This window comes from Diorhabda sublineata, chromosome 9 (assembly GCF_026230105.1).
Source record: "Diorhabda sublineata isolate icDioSubl1.1 chromosome 9, icDioSubl1.1, whole genome shotgun sequence".
In the NCBI taxonomy this organism is placed as follows: Eukaryota; Metazoa; Arthropoda; class Insecta; order Coleoptera; family Chrysomelidae; genus Diorhabda; species Diorhabda sublineata.
Genome location: NC_079482.1, coordinates 1,036,687 through 1,055,155, shown reverse-complemented (window position 1 = coordinate 1,055,155; position 18,469 = coordinate 1,036,687). Strand labels below are relative to the sequence as shown.

At 34.7% G+C, this 18,469-nt stretch overlaps 1 protein-coding gene across 1 annotated transcript in view; it reads left to right on the top strand.

Annotated features, from left to right (window-relative positions):
- The window catches only part of LOC130449136 (uncharacterized), a 29,588-nt gene extending 16,306 nt beyond the window's left edge, over positions 1–13,282 (top strand). The window contains exons 5-7 of the mRNA XM_056786828.1: positions 8,561–8,744; positions 10,609–10,781; positions 12,616–13,282. Of these exons, the coding sequence (XP_056642806.1) occupies positions 8,561–8,744; positions 10,609–10,781; positions 12,616–12,822 (564 nt within the window). The 3' untranslated portion in view covers positions 12,823–13,282. The remainder of the gene's footprint in view (positions 1–8,560; positions 8,745–10,608; positions 10,782–12,615) is intronic.
- Positions 13,283–18,469: the final 5,187 nt, after the last annotated feature.

Genomic DNA, 18,469 nt, shown 5'->3' with positions numbered 1-18,469 from the left:
TAAGTTGAAAAAATCTCCCCAATCAAAGTGTACACACTGAAAATTCAGCATCTTTTTCAGATGAATCAGAGATACATTTCAGAGAAGATGAAAGCGGTAATGGTAAATCTGCAAATTTTCCTTATACACTCGACTCATTCTCCGATGGATTTCCGCAGCCTTCATCTTGTAGAAAACGAATCACACTTGGCTGTAGCACAACGCCGACTGACGCCTGAATGTTAACAATCGGAGGTTGAAAAGTAAACGCCACTCGTATCAGAGCAGTTGCTTAAGTTTTTCGGAATCTGTTTGGAGAGATCAAAGTCATCCAATCCATAAATTAGGTAATGTTTTTTTTCAAAGGCACCATATAGATCACTGGAGATGAAAAATGATAATTCAAACGGAATGTGGAATATAAGAGACTTGAAAATGTGATTCTGATATAGTAAAGTCGAAAAGTTTGTTCAGGAACATATGATAAATGACCCCAATCTTGATATGAAAATATATAAAGTTGTAGGAAATAATTTCATTAAGCTTGCCCATAAAAGACGAAACGCATTTTCCTCTATTATAGAGTAAATTATAGCAGCGAAATTTGTGAAATTGCTCGTCTGCAAAAAAGCTTAAATTAGTGTATAATCACAAAATTATGTTTCCACTTTAACACATTTTATTAGTCTCTCTGCTGTTTCTTAAGATTCGTTTAGGAAAAAAAATTAGGCCTGTCCAAATGAAAACGAATCTACATCGTTGTTTCTACGTTTTTCAATATACGATGTAGACTTAAGGACCTAGGAAGTCATGCATTCCAAATTCCACACACAATTAAATTGAATTTAACGAATGCAAGATGCTGATGAGGTCCCCGCACCAAATACCGAACAACTCGTCGGTTTATGTGGGAACGGTCGAGATAATTAACGAAACCAGAAAAATAGACAATCGATGAAGCATTTATTGAGTGAAGACCTAGAGGAAATGCCCTTAGAAGTAGACGTTTTCCAGGTACGGTATTTTATAATTTTGTTTTCCGAAGTCCCGGTCTAAAAACCCATTTTAGTAACATAAAAGAAGTAAATTGCTGGTCGTTGACATTCCCTTTCCTGAAAGAAAACTTTAAATTTTGAAAGTAATTAAACACCTCATAGAATTCTTCGGTAAAGTCGCACTAAAGCCTCTCCGTGCTTGCCGTTCTGATTACTTGCAAATGATACTTCAGCGAGGGCATATTGCACTCGACGAAATTATATACGAGACTTTGTTAGAGAAAAAAACGGGGTAGACAAAAGATAAAAGGAAACTGTCTACAGAGAATTTGATAAAATGCGATTGATGATGATGTACGAGGATTGTACGAAACTTGGACCAAAATAGCGTACGAATTAACATTGAGAAAAAATACAGTTGGCCAGCTTTTGCTGATGATAATCCGATCCACAGGTGAAAAGGATTTTGAAAAACCATTCAGGATATTCATAAAAACACAAGAAACAAAAAAAAAGGAGAAGGACAAACCAGGAAATGAAGGAACTGTATGATGTATAAGATATTTAAGATCCAGAAGATTCGGACAAAGAAAATGACTGGCAGGAGGAAAACTCAAGGATTAACACAGGCGTTTGGTACTGGAAGGTAAAGGCAAGGATATAGAAAGGAATTAAGGAAAAAATTATTACCACGTAATGTGTATAGATGTCCTGTGTGTAGTATAACATAAACACTCAATAACAAAAAATCGGACAATCAGATTTGGCCTTTTAATTTCATTTATTTGAATAAATTGATGTTTTCATTTGGTTGATTCATTTATCAAAAAAAAATTGCCACTAATATCGGATATTTCTCTATTTGATACGAGAAAGGACTCTGACCCTGTTTGGCATCGAAAAAATTGAATTTTGGACGTACTTTAAACGCATTTTTCACGAAAAGCTATTTGAAGGATAATTTAGAAATGTTTTAGAGGATTCAAATCGGGGGATTGAGCAGGCCAGTCCAGAACGTTGATTCCCATTTACTCCAAGTAACAATTCTGGAAACTTTTTGCCATTTTGATAGCCGTTATCGTAGTGGTATCGTGTGGACCCACCATTACATGCATTTTCCAACTTTTGGATCGCACCGACATTTGTTTGCACTGTCTAGTTTACACAGACAAAATTCTATAGTATTTTATGGAAATGTGTATCGTGTGGACCCAGCATTACATGCATTTTCCAACTTTTGGATCGCATCGACATTTGTTTGCACTGTCTAGTTTGCACAGACAAAATTCTATAGTATTTTATGGAAGTGTGTATCGTGTGGACCCAGCATTAAATGCATTTTCCAACTTTTGGATCGCACCGACATTTGTTTGCACTGTCTAGTTTGCACAGACAAAATTCTATAGTATTTTATGGAAGTCTGTATCGTGTGGACCCACCATTACATGCATTTTCCAACTTTTGGATCGCACCGAAATTTGTTTGCACTGTCTAGTTTGCACAGACAAAATTCTATAGTATTTTATGGAAGTGTGTATCGTGTGGACCCACCATTACATGCATTTTCCAACTTTTGGATCGCACCGACATTTGTTTGCACTGTCTAGTTTGCACAGACAAAATTCTATAGTATTTTATGGAAGTGTGTATCGTGTGGACCCACCATTACATGCATTTTCCAACTTTTGGATCGCACCGACATTTGTTTGCACTGTCTAGTTTGCACAGACAAAATTCTATAGTATTTTATGGAAGTGTGTATCGTGTGGACCCAGCATTACATGCATTTTCCAACTTTTGGATCGCACCGACATTTGTTTGCACTGTCTAGTTTGCACAGACAAAATTCTATAGTATTTTATCGTGTGGACCCAGCATTACATGCATTTTCCAACTTTTGGATCGCACCGAAATTTGTTTGCACTGTCTAGTTTGCACAGACAAAATTCTATAGTATTTTATGGAAGTCTGTATCGTGTGGACCCACCATTACATGCATTTTCCAACTTTTGGATCGCACCGAAATTTGTTTGCACTGTCTAGTTTGCACAGACAAAATTCTATAGTATTTTATGGAAGTGTGTATCGTGTGGACCCACCATTACATGCATTTTCCAACTTTTGGATCGCACCGACATTTGTTTGCACTGTCTAGTTTGCACAGACAAAATTCTATAGTATTTTATGGAAGTGTGTATCGTGTGGACCCAGCATTACATGCATTTTCCAACTTTTGGATCGCAGCGACATTTGTTTGCACTGTCTAGTTTGCACAGACAAAATTCTATAGAATTTTAAGGAAGTCTGTATCGTGTGGACCCAGCATTACATGCATTTTCCAACTTTTGGATCGCACCGACATTTGTTTGCACTATCTAGTTTGCACAGACAAAATTCCATAGAATTTTAAGGAAGTCTGTATCGTGTGGACCCAGCATTACATGCATTTTCCAACTTTTGGATCGCACCGACATTTGTTTGCACTGTCTACTTTGCACAGACAAAATTCTATAGAATTTTAAGGAAGTCTGTATCGTGTGGACCCAGCATTACATGCATTTTCCAACTTTTGGATCGCACCGACATTTGTTTGCACTGTCTAGTTTACACAGACAAAATTCTATAGTATTTTATGGAAGTGTGTATCGTGTGGACCCAGCATTACATGCATTTTCCAACTTTTGGATCGCACCGAAATTTGTTTGCACTGTCTAGTTTGCACAGACAAAATTCTATAGTATTTTATGGAAGTGTGTATCGTGTGGACCCAGCATTACATGCATTTTCCAACTTTTGGATCGCACCGAAATTTGTTTGCACTGTCTAGTTTGCACAGACAAAATTCTATAGTATTTTATGGAAGTGTGTATCGTGTGGACCCAGCATTACATGCATTTTCCAACTTTTGGATCGCACCGACATTTGTTTGCACTGTCTAGTTTGCACAGACAAAATTCTATAGTATTTTATGGAAGTGTGTATCGTGTGGACCCACCATTACATGCATTTTCCAACTTTTGGATCGCACCGACATTTGTTTGCACTGTCTAGTTTGCACAGACAAAATTCTATAGTATTTTATGGAAGTGTGTATCGTGTGGACCCAGCATTACATGCATTTTCCAACTTTTGGATCGCACCGACATTTGTTTGCACTGTCTAGTTTGCACAGACAAAATTCTATAGTATTTTATGGAAGTGTGTATCGTGTGGACCCAGCATTACATGCATTTTCCAACTTTTGGATCGCACCGACATTTGTTTGCACTGTCTAGTTTGCACAGACAAAATTCTATAGTATTTTATGGAAGTCTGTATCGTGTGGACCCACCATTACATGCATTTTCCAACTTTTGGATCGCACCGAAATTTGTTTGCACTGTCTAGTTTGCACAGACAAAATTCTATAGTATTTTATGGAAGTGTGTATCGTGTGGACCCACCATTACATGCATTTTCCAACTTTTGGATCGCACCGACATTTGTTTGCACTGTCTAGTTTGCACAGACAAAATTCTATAGTATTTTATGGAAGTGTGTATCGTGTGGACCCACCATTACATGCATTTTCCAACTTTTGGATCGCACCGACATTTGTTTGCACTGTCTAGTTTGCACAGACAAAATTCTATAGTATTTTATGGAAGTGTGTATCGTGTGGACCCAGCATTACATGCATTTTCCAACTTTTGGATCGCACCGACATTTGTTTGCACTGTCTAGTTTGCACAGACAAAATTCTATAGTATTTTATGGAAGTGTGTATCGTGTGGACCCACCATTACATGCATTTTCCAACTTTTGGATCGCACCGACATTTGTTTGCACTGTCTAGTTTGCACAGACAAAATTCTATAGTATTTTATGGAAGTGTGTATCGTGTGGACCCAGCATTACATGCATTTTCCAACTTTTGGATCGCACCGACATTTGTTTGCACTGTCTAGTTTGCACAGACAAAATTCTATAGTATTTTATGGAAGTCTGTATCGTGTGGACCCACCATTACATGCATTTTCCAACTTTTGGATCGCACCGAAATTTGTTTGCACTGTCTAGTTTGCACAGACAAAATTCTATAGTATTTTATGGAAGTCTGTATCGTGTGGACCCACCATTACATGCATTTTCCAACTTTTGGATCGCACCGACATTTGTTTGCACTGTCTAGTTTGCACAGACAAAATTCTATAGTATTTTATGGAAGTGTGTATCGTGTGGACCCAGCATTACATGCATTTTCCAACTTTTGGATCGCACCGACATTTGTTTGCACTGTCTAGTTTGCACAGACAAAATTCTATAGTATTTTATGGAAGTGTGTATCGTGTGGACCCACCATTACATGCATTTTCCAACTTTTGGATCGCACCGACATTTGTTTGCACTGTCTAGTTTGCACAGACAAAATTCTATAGTATTTTATGGAAGTGTGTATCGTGTGGACCCAGCATTACATGCATTTTCCAACTTTTGGATCGCACCGACATTTGTTTGCACTGTCTAGTTTGCACAGACAAAATTCTATAGTATTTTATGGAAGTCTGTATCGTGTGGACCCACCATTACATGCATTTTCCAACTTTTGGATCGCACCGAAATTTGTTTGCACTGTCTAGTTTGCACAGACAAAATTCTATAGTATTTTATGGAAGTGTGTATCGTGTGGACCCACCATTACATGCATTTTCCAACTTTTGGATCGCACCGACATTTGTTTGCACTGTCTAGTTTGCACAGACAAAATTCTATAGTATTTTATGGAAGTGTGTATCGTGTGTACCCACCATTACATGCATTTTCCAACTTTTGGATCGCACCGACATTTGTTTGCACTGTCTAGTTTGCACAGACAAAATTCTATAGTATTTTATGGAAGTGTGTATCGTGTGGACCCAGCATTACATGCATTTTCCAACTTTTGGATCGCACCGACATTTGTTTGCACTGTCTAGTTTGCACAGACAAAATTCTATAGTATTTTATGGAAGTGTGTATCGTGTGGACCCACCATTACATGCATTTTCCAACTTTTGGATCGCACCGACATTTGTTTGCACTGTCTAGTTTGCACAGACAAAATTCTATAGTATTTTATGGAAGTGTGTATCGTGTGGACCCAGCATTACATGCATTTTCCAACTTTTGGATCGCACCGACATTTGTTTGCACTGTCTAGTTTGCACAGACAAAATTCTATAGTATTTTATGGAAGTCTGTATCGTGTGGACCCACCATTACATGCATTTTCCAACTTTTGGATCGCACCGAAATTTGTTTGCACTGTCTAGTTTGCACAGACAAAATTCTATAGTATTTTATGGAAGTGTGTATCGTGTGGACCCACCATTACATGCATTTTCCAACTTTTGGATCGCACCGACATTTGTTTGCACTGTCTAGTTTGCACAGACAAAATTCTATAGTATTTTATGGAAGTGTGTATCGTGTGTACCCACCATTACATGCATTTTCCAACTTTTGGATCGCACCGACATTTGTTTGCACTGTCTAGTTTGCACAGACAAAATTCTATAGTATTTTATGGAAGTGTGTATCGTGTGGACCCACCATTACATGCATTTTCCAACTTTTGGATCGCACCGACATTTGTTTGCACTGTCTAGTTTGCACAGACAAAATTCTATAGTATTTTATGGAAGTGTGTATCGTGTGGACCCAGCATTACATGCATTTTCCAACTTTTGGATCGCACCGAAATTTGTTTGCACTGTCTAGTTTGCACAGACAAAATTCTATAGTATTTTATGGAAGTGTGTATCGTGTGGACCCACCATTACATGCATTTTCCAACTTTTGGATCGCACCGACATTTGTTTGCACTGTCTAGTTTACACAGACAAAATTCTATGGAATTTTATGGAAGTGTGATCGTGTGGACCCACCATAAGAGACAAATCTATATCCGTCTAAATCACAAGCAGATCTTTTTTAATTTTGGATTTTGGATGATATTTAACATCAAAGTTTCTGCTACAACTTATAATTTTTCGATTACAACAACCTAAAATCACCCCTCGTATTATTTTTCTTTTAAATATTGAAATTTGTAGTTACCTTCGACAATAGAATTATCCATGTGTGTATGGAACAGTCGATAAATTTTCCATTTTATGACATCAACTCGATTCATTTATTTGTGAATAGAGCCATTTCATATTCATTGATTTTAGAAGTTGGGTTAGGTTCGAATATAGGGTTAGGCCGATACGATTTTCAGTTAACATTGTTATAGTATCAAAATTCATATTGATAAAGTGTTAATGGTTATATAAATATAAATAAGTTGGTATTCAATCTCTTGCGGACTATAAAATCGAATCCTAACGCTAGTCACTTTATTGATTGATATATTCATAACCAGAAAGTTGCTATTAAAATTTAAATAATTGTTAATTGCATCCGTTTGTTCTTTCCCAATTAATGTCACCAAATAATCCAACGGGTTTCATATACGCGGCATCCCAAAAACAATGACGACTCGATAAGATAAAAAATGTCGTGGTTTTTACGATTTTACCGAAACCACTGACAACATTGTAATAAAATATATTTTGTAAGCTTGTACATCCCATAAATTTGTCTTTATATATGACTCTTATAGAGGGCGCTAATTACAACGTTTCATACTAAATAGTTACAGTACAAATTATTTTACAGTTTTCTACTTATCGTAGAAACTTTTTTTGAAAACGTACCTTCGGTTATTAGAGTTTCTCTTGAAAATGACAAAGTTTTATGCGACATTACCACAAAAAAGAGAAGTTTTAGAACCAAATTGTTCATGGTATGAAAGTGAAATTTATCGAATCGACTGATAAACAACTTCTACGATATTTTAAGGTTATGTCACTATTAATTAACCCCTCAGAAACTGTTTTTATAGAGGTATATTGCCCTAAATTGGGACAAACATACATAAAATTAACAACATTATGATATTTAATATTATTGAATTATTAAAACAATCGATTCAGGCTGCACCTTCGCGTTCAAAAGTCCCTAGAAAAAAATCTGTAGCCTTTTTTCTTTTTCTGATGTTAGTTTTCGGTCTTAGCTTCATAATGAGTAATATTTGTTGATATCCCCGTCCAATTCATCGAGGAACCTTCTTCAAATACCCCGTTTTTCATTATTAAACACTGCGCGAAATTTTCTCTTGGTATTCTGAAGACTTGTCGTCAGTCCAATCAAGGTAAACTGCTCGGGTTAATTTTCTATCCATGTCTTCGTTACCAGTCTTTTGGTAACGAAGGTAAACATCGGAAACAACGGACTAAACTCATGGTCAGCGTACTGGTCACTATTTTCAGATGGAATTCTTGTGGATTATTGAGGGAAATGTGTATCGGTCGACGTTTGATGGATAAAAAGCGGAAAAGAAATTTTTATTGAAACGAAGGTTCATTGGAATTGACCTTGATAAACTCCAGATTGATTTTTTGTTTATTATTTAGTATAAAAGCGTCATCAATGACTTTGCAATAGCAAGGGTATCGCCTGAGTCGTTTTTTTTTCTTCTAACGAGTGTAGTTACTATAAAATATCATTTTGTTCGTTTACAGGATTACGTAACGTATTGGATTCACAGGATATATCATTTCCCATGGCTGTACGTCAGATTTCACAAGCTGCACCATAAATATAAGCAACCAACTGCGTTTTCAGTTACTGCTATACATCCAGTGGAATCCCTTAACATTCAATTGTTATTAATCATACCATTATTTACGATTCCGGTACATTGGTGTAAGTTTCAACAATTATTTCGAAATTTTCAAAAAATTTAGAGGTTATTTTAGCGATTTTTTTAGGCTTTCTTAGTGATTTTTCCACTTTAACAACAGTAGTTTGTCTTAAATTGATTCAAAAACACGTTTTTAACTTTAAGGAATCATCTACATCATCTTTATCATAGTTAGCAGAAGTTTTGATGGTTGAAGCTGATTTTTAAGGGACTTACACACTAGTTTTTTATCTGAAAGAGATTTTACATGATTGTAGCACCTTAACGAATCTTTTCCTTCATCTACATCATCTTTATCATCTTTAGCAAAAGTTTTGATGGTTGAAGCTGATTTTTAAGGGACTTGCACACTAGTTTTTTATCTGAAAGAGATTTTACATGATTGTAGCACCTTAACGAATCTTTTTCTTCATCTACATCGTCTTTATCATAATTAGCAGAAGTTTTGATGGTTGAAGCTGATTTTTAAGGGATTTGCACACTAGTTTTTTATCTGGATGAGATTTTACACGATTGTAGCACCTTAACGAATCTTTTTCTTCATCTACATCATCTTTATCATAATTAGCAGAAGTTTTGATGGTTGAAGCTGATTTTTAAGGGACTTGCACACTAGTTTTTTATCTGGATGAGATGTTACATGATTGTAGCACCTTAACGAATCTTTTTCTTCATCTACATCATCTTTATCATAATTAGCAGAAGTTTTGATGGTTGAAGCTGATTTTTAAGGGATTTGCACACTAGTTTTTTATCTGGATGAGATTTTACACGATTGTAGCACCTTAACGAATCTTTTTCTTCATCTACATCATCTTTATCATAATTAGCAGAAGTTCTGATGGTTGAAGCTGATTTTTAAGGGACTTGCACACTAGTTTTTTATCTGAAAGAGATTTTACATGATTGTAGCACCTTAACGAATCTTTTTCTTCATCTACATCATCTTTATCATAATTAGCAGAAGTTTTGATGGTTGAAGCTGATTTTTAAGGGACTTGCACACTAGTTTTTTATCTGAAAGAGATTTTACATGATTGTAGCACCTTAACGAATCTTTTTCTTCATCTACATCGTCTTTATCATAGTTAGCAGAAGTTTTGATGGTTGAAGCTGATTTTTAAGGGACTTACACACTAGTTTTTTATCTGAATGAGATTTTACACGATTGTAGTACCTTAACGAATCTTTTTCTTCATCTACATCATCTTTATCATAGTTAGCAGAAGCTAGCAGAATGGTTGAAGCTGATTTTAGGGGAATAAGTACTTTCGCTTTTTACTGACATAGAGCGTTGCTTCATTTTTTGAATGACTTATCTAGTGTTGTAAGTTGCGGGTGCAAAAACTATTCACAACATATTTTACTGCTGCATCTCCATTTAACTCAAATAATCAACATTTGCGACCTTTTCTTGAAAAGAATCATCAATGGTGATGAAAATTTGGTCCAGTAGTTTGTCTTAAATTGATTCAAAAACACGTTTTTAACTTTAAGGAAGAGAAAGAAGTCGTTGGATGATAGATCCGGTGCATAGGTTGGACGTTGTTGCACTCATCTTAAATCTGTGCTACAAACATACAAAAAAAGCACGCAAGATTGAAATTGAGCTGCATAAAATCATTTGATGCTTTCCTCAAGTCTTCTAAATAAGATTTGAAAGATTTCCGTATGGAAATAATCCACCAGCACTTTGAATGTTTGTTGTAAACTATTTTCATTGTTGAATTAATTTTGTAATTCATTTCTAATCAATCTGTGTGCAAAATATGATAAAAAAATCGCTTCTTTATCCAGTTTTCGAATAATTCTAACCTCAAAATATCATTATTATTATTATATAGTGAGTTAACGATATATTTTTAGTGTCTTACTACACGGTGGTAATTTACAATTATTACCATGGAATAATCGACCATTCCGGAGTAAATTTTAAGGCTTATTGGTGGCAGCCGTGGCAACCAGATGCCATTTTCCACGATAATCATCATCAATATTTTCACGTCAACTTCGGATTCAATCTATCAATATGGGATAAGGTGAAAGAATATGCCATGTAATTGCACGGACTGCTACTTTGGTTAAAAAACATCTAAAACGACTAACTATATATTCGATTCCAATATTTCTTTCAATTGAGGATACTCAGAGGAGTAGCAATCCATGTAATTGTATTAACTAAGAACTAAAGACGTTTAACTATGGTATATCGTACAAAATTTTATCTCCCGATGATTTTTTGAGTTATTTATAGAGATTTTCTAATAGTTCGAGTCCTTCAAAGCAACAGTTGCTTTATTTTTCATCAAAATACGTAATACCATGGTATCAGCTACAGATCAATGGAAAAAGGATTGGAAAGGAAGGTAGATAGTAGCAAAACCAATTATTGGAACCACCTACAAGGGTTGAGACAAGCAAATACCCTTCTGGGAAACTACAACCAGAGTGGATCTGCCTGATGTATCACCACAAGTAAAAACACTTGAAGATACTAGACCTAGCAGAGGACGAAACCTCCATCCACATTCTCTCGATGTTTAAAACACTAAGAAGCTCCGGAGCACTACACCTGGGTGCTTATGAAATAGAAGACGAAAATCTCTGGTAATTAAAACCATCCTGAAAGTTTAACATTGAGATTAGGAGTCGCTAAGGATCAGATCTGGTGGATATAATGGAAAATTTTCGGATAACTATGATAGTTATTCAAAATTAGTTAAAAACAAAATGAGACGTCTGGTTATTTTCGTTATAACTTACCAAACTATTCATATTTGAAAAACATCAATAAAAATCCTTGGATCAGGACGAAATTTCAAAAAAGAAGCTTCGCACTCCCGGTGCTCAATCTCTCTAATTGAAAGCTAAATGTTGGGGCTCCAAAAGGTCGTTAAATAACATCTCTATAGTGTCGTCTTATTTGGATACTGAAACGAATAATACCCGCTAGAAAAAATATATTTCAATTCGATTTTTTTGAAAATTTACTCCGCAGCTTATTAACGAATCTTCTCCGGTCTAAATATTCTTAATCAAGGATATAAAAGATTGATTAATTGTTTTTTAACTATAGATCTAGAGACTCCCAATATTCGATTTGAATTTTCATACGAAATTAATGCGAAAGTCATTAAATATCCACCGTATTTGTCCGATTTGGTTATCTGCGATTTCTGGTAAGTCTTCAGCATAAACGTGGTCGACGTTTTACTCTCAAAGATGAAGCAAGAAAATTCCAAAAAGAAATTGAGTACCCACCATATTTTCCTGATATTTCGCTCCGTGATTTTGATCTTATTCAAGAGGTGGTTGGCACTACGACATCTTTCGCGGCAAATGATAATAGAAAGAAATGTTGGTTGCTGTCATTTGTCTTAAGAAAGATAAAGATATTTTCGTGTGACTAACGTTGAAATTGCCAACCAATCAGGGCACTTTGACTTGAAGTTTTTGACGTCAATCAAACACGTCAAGTGTCAGTCACTCACTGATGACGTGGTCGTCTTCGTCCGTAAGCTCCATCTATGTGTACTTTATCTTCAACTTTATCTTTATTTGTATTTATCTTGCTGTGCTTTCCACGAAAATTATTCCGTTTAAGCCATTTAATCTGGCGTCATCGAAATGTTTGGACATTTACTCGTGACCTGCGTTTAGGTTTTCACATTGTCTGTAGATCTTTGAGGTTAGGTATCGTTAGATTCGAAGCTGGAAGACCTAGTAGGACGAAGTTGATGGTATTCAACTGTATTTGGATACTAACCTGACGTATTACGTGCTAAAAAATTGACTACATATTAGAGATAAAAATCATCGGGAATAAATCGATTTATATTTTGTTTGTTATGATAATTATTGTGTATTTCCCAGTTACATGGTACGTTTAGATTGAAAGATCGCGTCTACAGAGAAGACATCTTCTTCGGAAACGGTAAAGCGATCCAAGAAGTTAGCGAGGCGGAACTTTTGGAAGATATAAAAGAAAGACAATCCGAAAACCCTTTGGCCTATAAAAATAATAAATTGGATTACGAATTATCGCCAGCACAAATCAAAAGACTCAAATCTAAAAAATAACAGCTTAGGAAGTATTTAAATCGGATTTCAAGAGGGTTAACTCGTTGAGAAACACGAGTTAGAAATCGATTGTGAATTTGTTATTTTATGAAGAGAATTATTTATGGTATAGGCAATTTTAAGTAAATATTATTCAAAAATTGTTTATTTTTTTTTATTTTAATATTTGAAATGCTCGGAAACTAACCCTTTTTGTTTTAAATTTACTAATTCATCGACAGATACCTCGGCATCTTCCACAACGTACATAATCTGAAAATTATTGATACCATCGTCAGTTTAGCATTAATTTTGATGCACCCCGTACCAATCCATTTCAATAGATCTTCTCACAGTCAGACATCCAGTATTATACTGGATTTTGTTATTAGTTTCGGCTTTTTGGATTTGTTTTCAGCTTTCAATCTCTCTTTCCGAACCTTTGATGCTGCCGAAACTTTTTCTTCATCTACATCATCTTTATCCTCGTTAGCAGAAGTTTTAATGGTCGAAGTTGATTTTTAAGGGACTTGTACACTAGTTTTTCGTTCGAATGAGATTTTACATGATTGTAGCACATTAACGAATCTTTTTCTTCATCTACATCGTCTTTATCATAGTTAGCAGAAGCTTTGATGGTTGAAGCTGATTTTTAAGGAACTTGCACTCTAGTTTTTCGTTCGAATGAGATTTTACATGATTGTAGCACATTAACGAATCTTTTTCTTCATCTACATCGTCTTTATCATAGTTAGCAGAAGCTTTGATGGTTGAAGCTGATTTTTAAGGAACTTGCACTCTAGTTTTTCGTTCGAATGAGATTTTACATGATTGTAGCACCTTAACGAATCTTTTTCTTCATCTACATCATCTTTAGCAGAAGTTTTAATGGTTGAAGCTGATTTTTAAGGAACTTGCACTCTAGTTTTTCGTCCGAATGAGATTTTACATGATTGTAGCACCTTAACGAATCTTTTTCTTCATCTACATCATCTTTATCATAATTAGCAGAAGTTTTAATGGTTGAAGCTGATTTTAAAGGGACTTACACTCTAGTTTTTCGTCCGAATGAGATTTTACATGATTGTAGTACCTTAACGAATCTTTTTCTTCATCTACATCGTCTTTATCATAATTAGCAGAAGTTTTAATGGTTGAAGCTGATTTTTAAGGAACTTGCACTCTAGTTTTTCGTTCGAATGAGATTTTACATGATTGTAGCACCTTAACGAATCTTTTTCTTCATCTACATCATCTTTAGCAGAAGTTTTAATGGTTGAAGCTGATTTTTAAGGAACTTGCACTCTAGTTTTTCGTCCGAATGAGATTTTACATGATTGTAGCACCTTAACGAATCTTTTTCTTCATCTACATCATCTTTAGCAGAAGTTTTAATGGTTGAAGCTGATTTTTAAGGAACTTGCACTCTAGTTTTTCGTCCGAATGAGATTTTACATGATTGTAGCACCTTAACGAATCTTTTTCTTCATCTACATCATCTTTATCATAATTAGCAGAAGTTTTGATGGTTGAAGCTGATTTTTAAGGAACTTGCACTCTAGTTTTTCGTTCGAATGAGATTTTACATGATTGTAGCACCTTAACGAATCTTTTTCTTCATCTACATCATCTTTAGCAGAAGTTTTAATGGTTGAAGCTGATTTTTAAGGAACTTGCACTCTAGTTTTTCGTCCGGATGAGATTTTACATGATTGTAGTACCTTAACGAATCTTTTTCTTCATCTACATCGTCTTTATCATAATTAGCAGAAGTTTTAATGGTTGAAGCTGATTTTTAAGGAACTTGCACTCTAGTTTTTCGTTCGAATGAGATTTTACATGATTGTAGCACCTTAACGAATCTTTTTCTTCATCTACATCATCTTTAGCAGAAGTTTTAATGGTTGAAGCTGATTTTTAAGGAACTTGCACTCTAGTTTTTCGTCCGAATGAGATTTTACATGATTGTAGCACCTTAACGAATCTTTTTCTTCATCTACATCATCTTTATCATAATTAGCAGAAGTTTTGATGGTTGAAGCTGATTTTTAAGGAACTTGCACTCTAGTTTTTCGTTCGAATGAGATTTTACATGATTGTAGCACCTTAACGAATCTTTTTCTTCATCTACATCATCTTTAGCAGAAGTTTTAATGGTTGAAGCTGATTTTTAAGGAACTTGCACTCTAGTTTTTCGTTCGAATGAGATTTTACATGATTGTAGCACCTTAACGAATCTTTTTCTTCATCTACATCATCTTTAGCAGAAGTTTTAATGGTTGAAGCTGATTTTTAAGGAACTTGCACTCTAGTTTTTCGTTCGAATGAGATTTTACATGATTGTAGCACCTTAACGAATCTTTTTCTTCATCTACATCATCTTTAGCAGAAGTTTTAATGGTTGAAGCTGATTTTTAAGGAACTTGCACTCTAGTTTTTCGTTCGAATGAGATTTTACATGATTGTAGCACCTTAACGAATCTTTTTCTTCATCTACATCATCTTTAGCAGAAGTTTTAATGGTTGAAGCTGATTTTTAAGGAACTTGCACTCTAGTTTTTCGTTCGAATGAGATTTTACATGATTGTAGCACCTTAACGAATCTTTTTCTTCATCTACATCATCTTTAGCAGAAGTTTTAATGGTTGAAGCTGATTTTTAAGGAACTTGCACTCTAGTTTTTCGTTCGAATGAGATTTTACATGATTGTAGCACCTTAACGAATCTTTTTCTTCATCTACATCATCTTTAGCAGAAGTTTTAATGGTTGAAGCTGATTTTTAAGGAACTTGCACTCTAGTTTTTCGTTCGAATGAGATTTTACATGATTGTAGCACCTTAACGAATCTTTTTCTTCATCTACATCATCTTTAGCAGAAGTTTTAATGGTTGAAGCTGATTTTTAAGGAACTTGCACTCTAGTTTTTCGTCCGAATGAGATTTTACATGATTGTAGTACCTTAACGAATCTTTTTCTTCATCTACATCGTCTTTATCATAATTAGCAGAAGTTTTAATGGTTGAAGCTGATTTTTAAGGAACTTGCACTCTAGTTTTTCGTTCGAATGAGATTTTACATGATTGTAGCACCTTAACGAATCTTTTTCTTCATCTACATCATCTTTAGCAGAAGTTTTAATGGTTGAAGCTGATTTTTAAGGAACTTGCACTCTAGTTTTTCGTTCGAATGAGATTTTACATGATTGTAGCACCTTAACGAATCTTTTTCTTCATCTACATCATCTTTAGCAGAAGTTTTAATGGTTGAAGCTGATTTTTAAGGAACTTGCACTCTAGTTTTTCGTCCGAATGAGATTTTACATGATTGTAGCACCTTAACGAATCTTTTTCTTCATCTACATCGTCTTTATCATAATTAGCAGAAGTTTTAATGGTTGAAGCTGATTTTTAAGGAACTTGCACTCTAGTTTTTCGTCCGGATGAGATTTTACATGATTGTAGTACCTTAACGAATCTTTTTCTTCATCTACATCGTCTTTATCATAATTAGCAGAAGTTTTAATGGTTGAAGCTGATTTTTAAGGAACTTGCACTCTAGTTTTTCGTTCGAATGAGATTTTACATGATTGTAGCACCTTAACGAATCTTTTTCTTCATCTACATCATCTTTAGCAGAAGTTTTAATGGTTGAAGCTGATTTTTAAGGAACTTGCACTCTAGTTTTTCGTCCGAATGAGATTTTACATGATTGTAGCACCTTAACGAATCTTTTTCTTCATCTACATCATCTTTATCATAATTAGCAGAAGTTTTGATGGTTGAAGCTGATTTTTAAGGAACTTGCACTCTAGTTTTTCGTTCGAATGAGATTTTACATGATTGTAGCACCTTAACGAATCTTTTTCTTCATCTACATCATCTTTAGCAGAAGTTTTAATGGTTGAAGCTGATTTTTAAGGAACTTGCACTCTAGTTTTTCGTTCGAATGAGATTTTACATGATTGTAGCACCTTAACGAATCTTTTTCTTCATCTACATCATCTTTAGCAGAAGTTTTAATGGTTGAAGCTGATTTTTAAGGAACTTGCACTCTAGTTTTTCGTTCGAATGAGATTTTACATGATTGTAGCACCTTAACGAATCTTTTTCTTCATCTACATCATCTTTAGCAGAAGTTTTAATGGTTGAAGCTGATTTTTAAGGAACTTGCACTCTAGTTTTTCGTTCGAATGAGATTTTACATGATTGTAGCACCTTAACGAATCTTTTTCTTCATCTACATCATCTTTAGCAGAAGTTTTAATGGTTGAAGCTGATTTTTAAGGAACTTGCACTCTAGTTTTTCGTTCGAATGAGATTTTACATGATTGTAGCACCTTAACGAATCTTTTTCTTCATCTACATCATCTTTAGCAGAAGTTTTAATGGTTGAAGCTGATTTTTAAGGAACTTGCACTCTAGTTTTTCGTTCGAATGAGATTTTACATGATTGTAGCACCTTAACGAATCTTTTTCTTCATCTACATCATCTTTAGCAGAAGTTTTAATGGTTGAAGCTGATTTTTAAGGAACTTGCACTCTAGTTTTTCGTTCGAATGAGATTTTACATGATTGTAGCACCTTAACGAATCTTTTTCTTCATCTACATCATCTTTAGCAGAAGTTTTAATGGTTGAAGCTGATTTTTAAGGAACTTGCACTCTAGTTTTTCGTCCGAATGAGATTTTACATGATTGTAGTACCTTAACGAATCTTTTTCTTCATCTACATCGTCTTTATCATAATTAGCAGAAGTTTTAATGGTTGAAGCTGATTTTTAAGGAACTTGCACTCTAGTTTTTCGTTCGAATGAGATTTTACATGATTGTAGCACCTTAACGAATCTTTTTCTTCATCTACATCATCTTTAGCAGAAGTTTTAATGGTTGAAGCTGATTTTTAAGGAACTTGCACTCTAGTTTTTCGTTCGAATGAGATTTTACATGATTGTAGCACCTTAACGAATCTTTTTCTTCATCTACATCATCTTTAGCAGAAGTTTTAATGGTTGAAGCTGATTTTTAAGGAACTTGCACTCTAGTTTTTCGTCCGAATGAGATTTTACATGATTGTAGCACCTTAACGAATCTTTTTCTTCATCTACATCGTCTTTATCATAATTAGCAGAAGTTTTAATGGTTGAAGCTGATTTTTAAGGAACTTGCACTCTAGTTTTTCGTCCGAATGAGATTTTACATGATTGTAGCACCTTAACGAATCTTTTTCTTCATCTACATCATCTTTATCATAATTAGCAGAAGTTTTGATGGTTGAAGCTGATTTTTAAGGAACTTGCACTCTAGTTTTTCGTTCGAATGAGATTTTACATGATTGTAGCACCTTAACGAATCTTTTTCTTCATCTACATCATCTTTAGCAGAAGTTTTAATGGTTGAAGCTGATTTTTAAGGAACTTGCACTCTAGTTTTTCGTCCGAATGAGATTTTACATGATTGTAGCACCTTAACGAATCTTTTTCTTCATCTACATCATCTTTATCATAATTAGCAGAAGTTTTGATGGTTGAAGCTGATTTTTAAGGAACTTGCACTCTAGTTTTTCGTTCGAATGAGATTTTACATGATTGTAGCACCTTAACGAATCTTTTTCTTCATCTACATCATCTTTAGCAGAAGTTTTAATGGTTGAAGCTGATTTTTAAGGAACT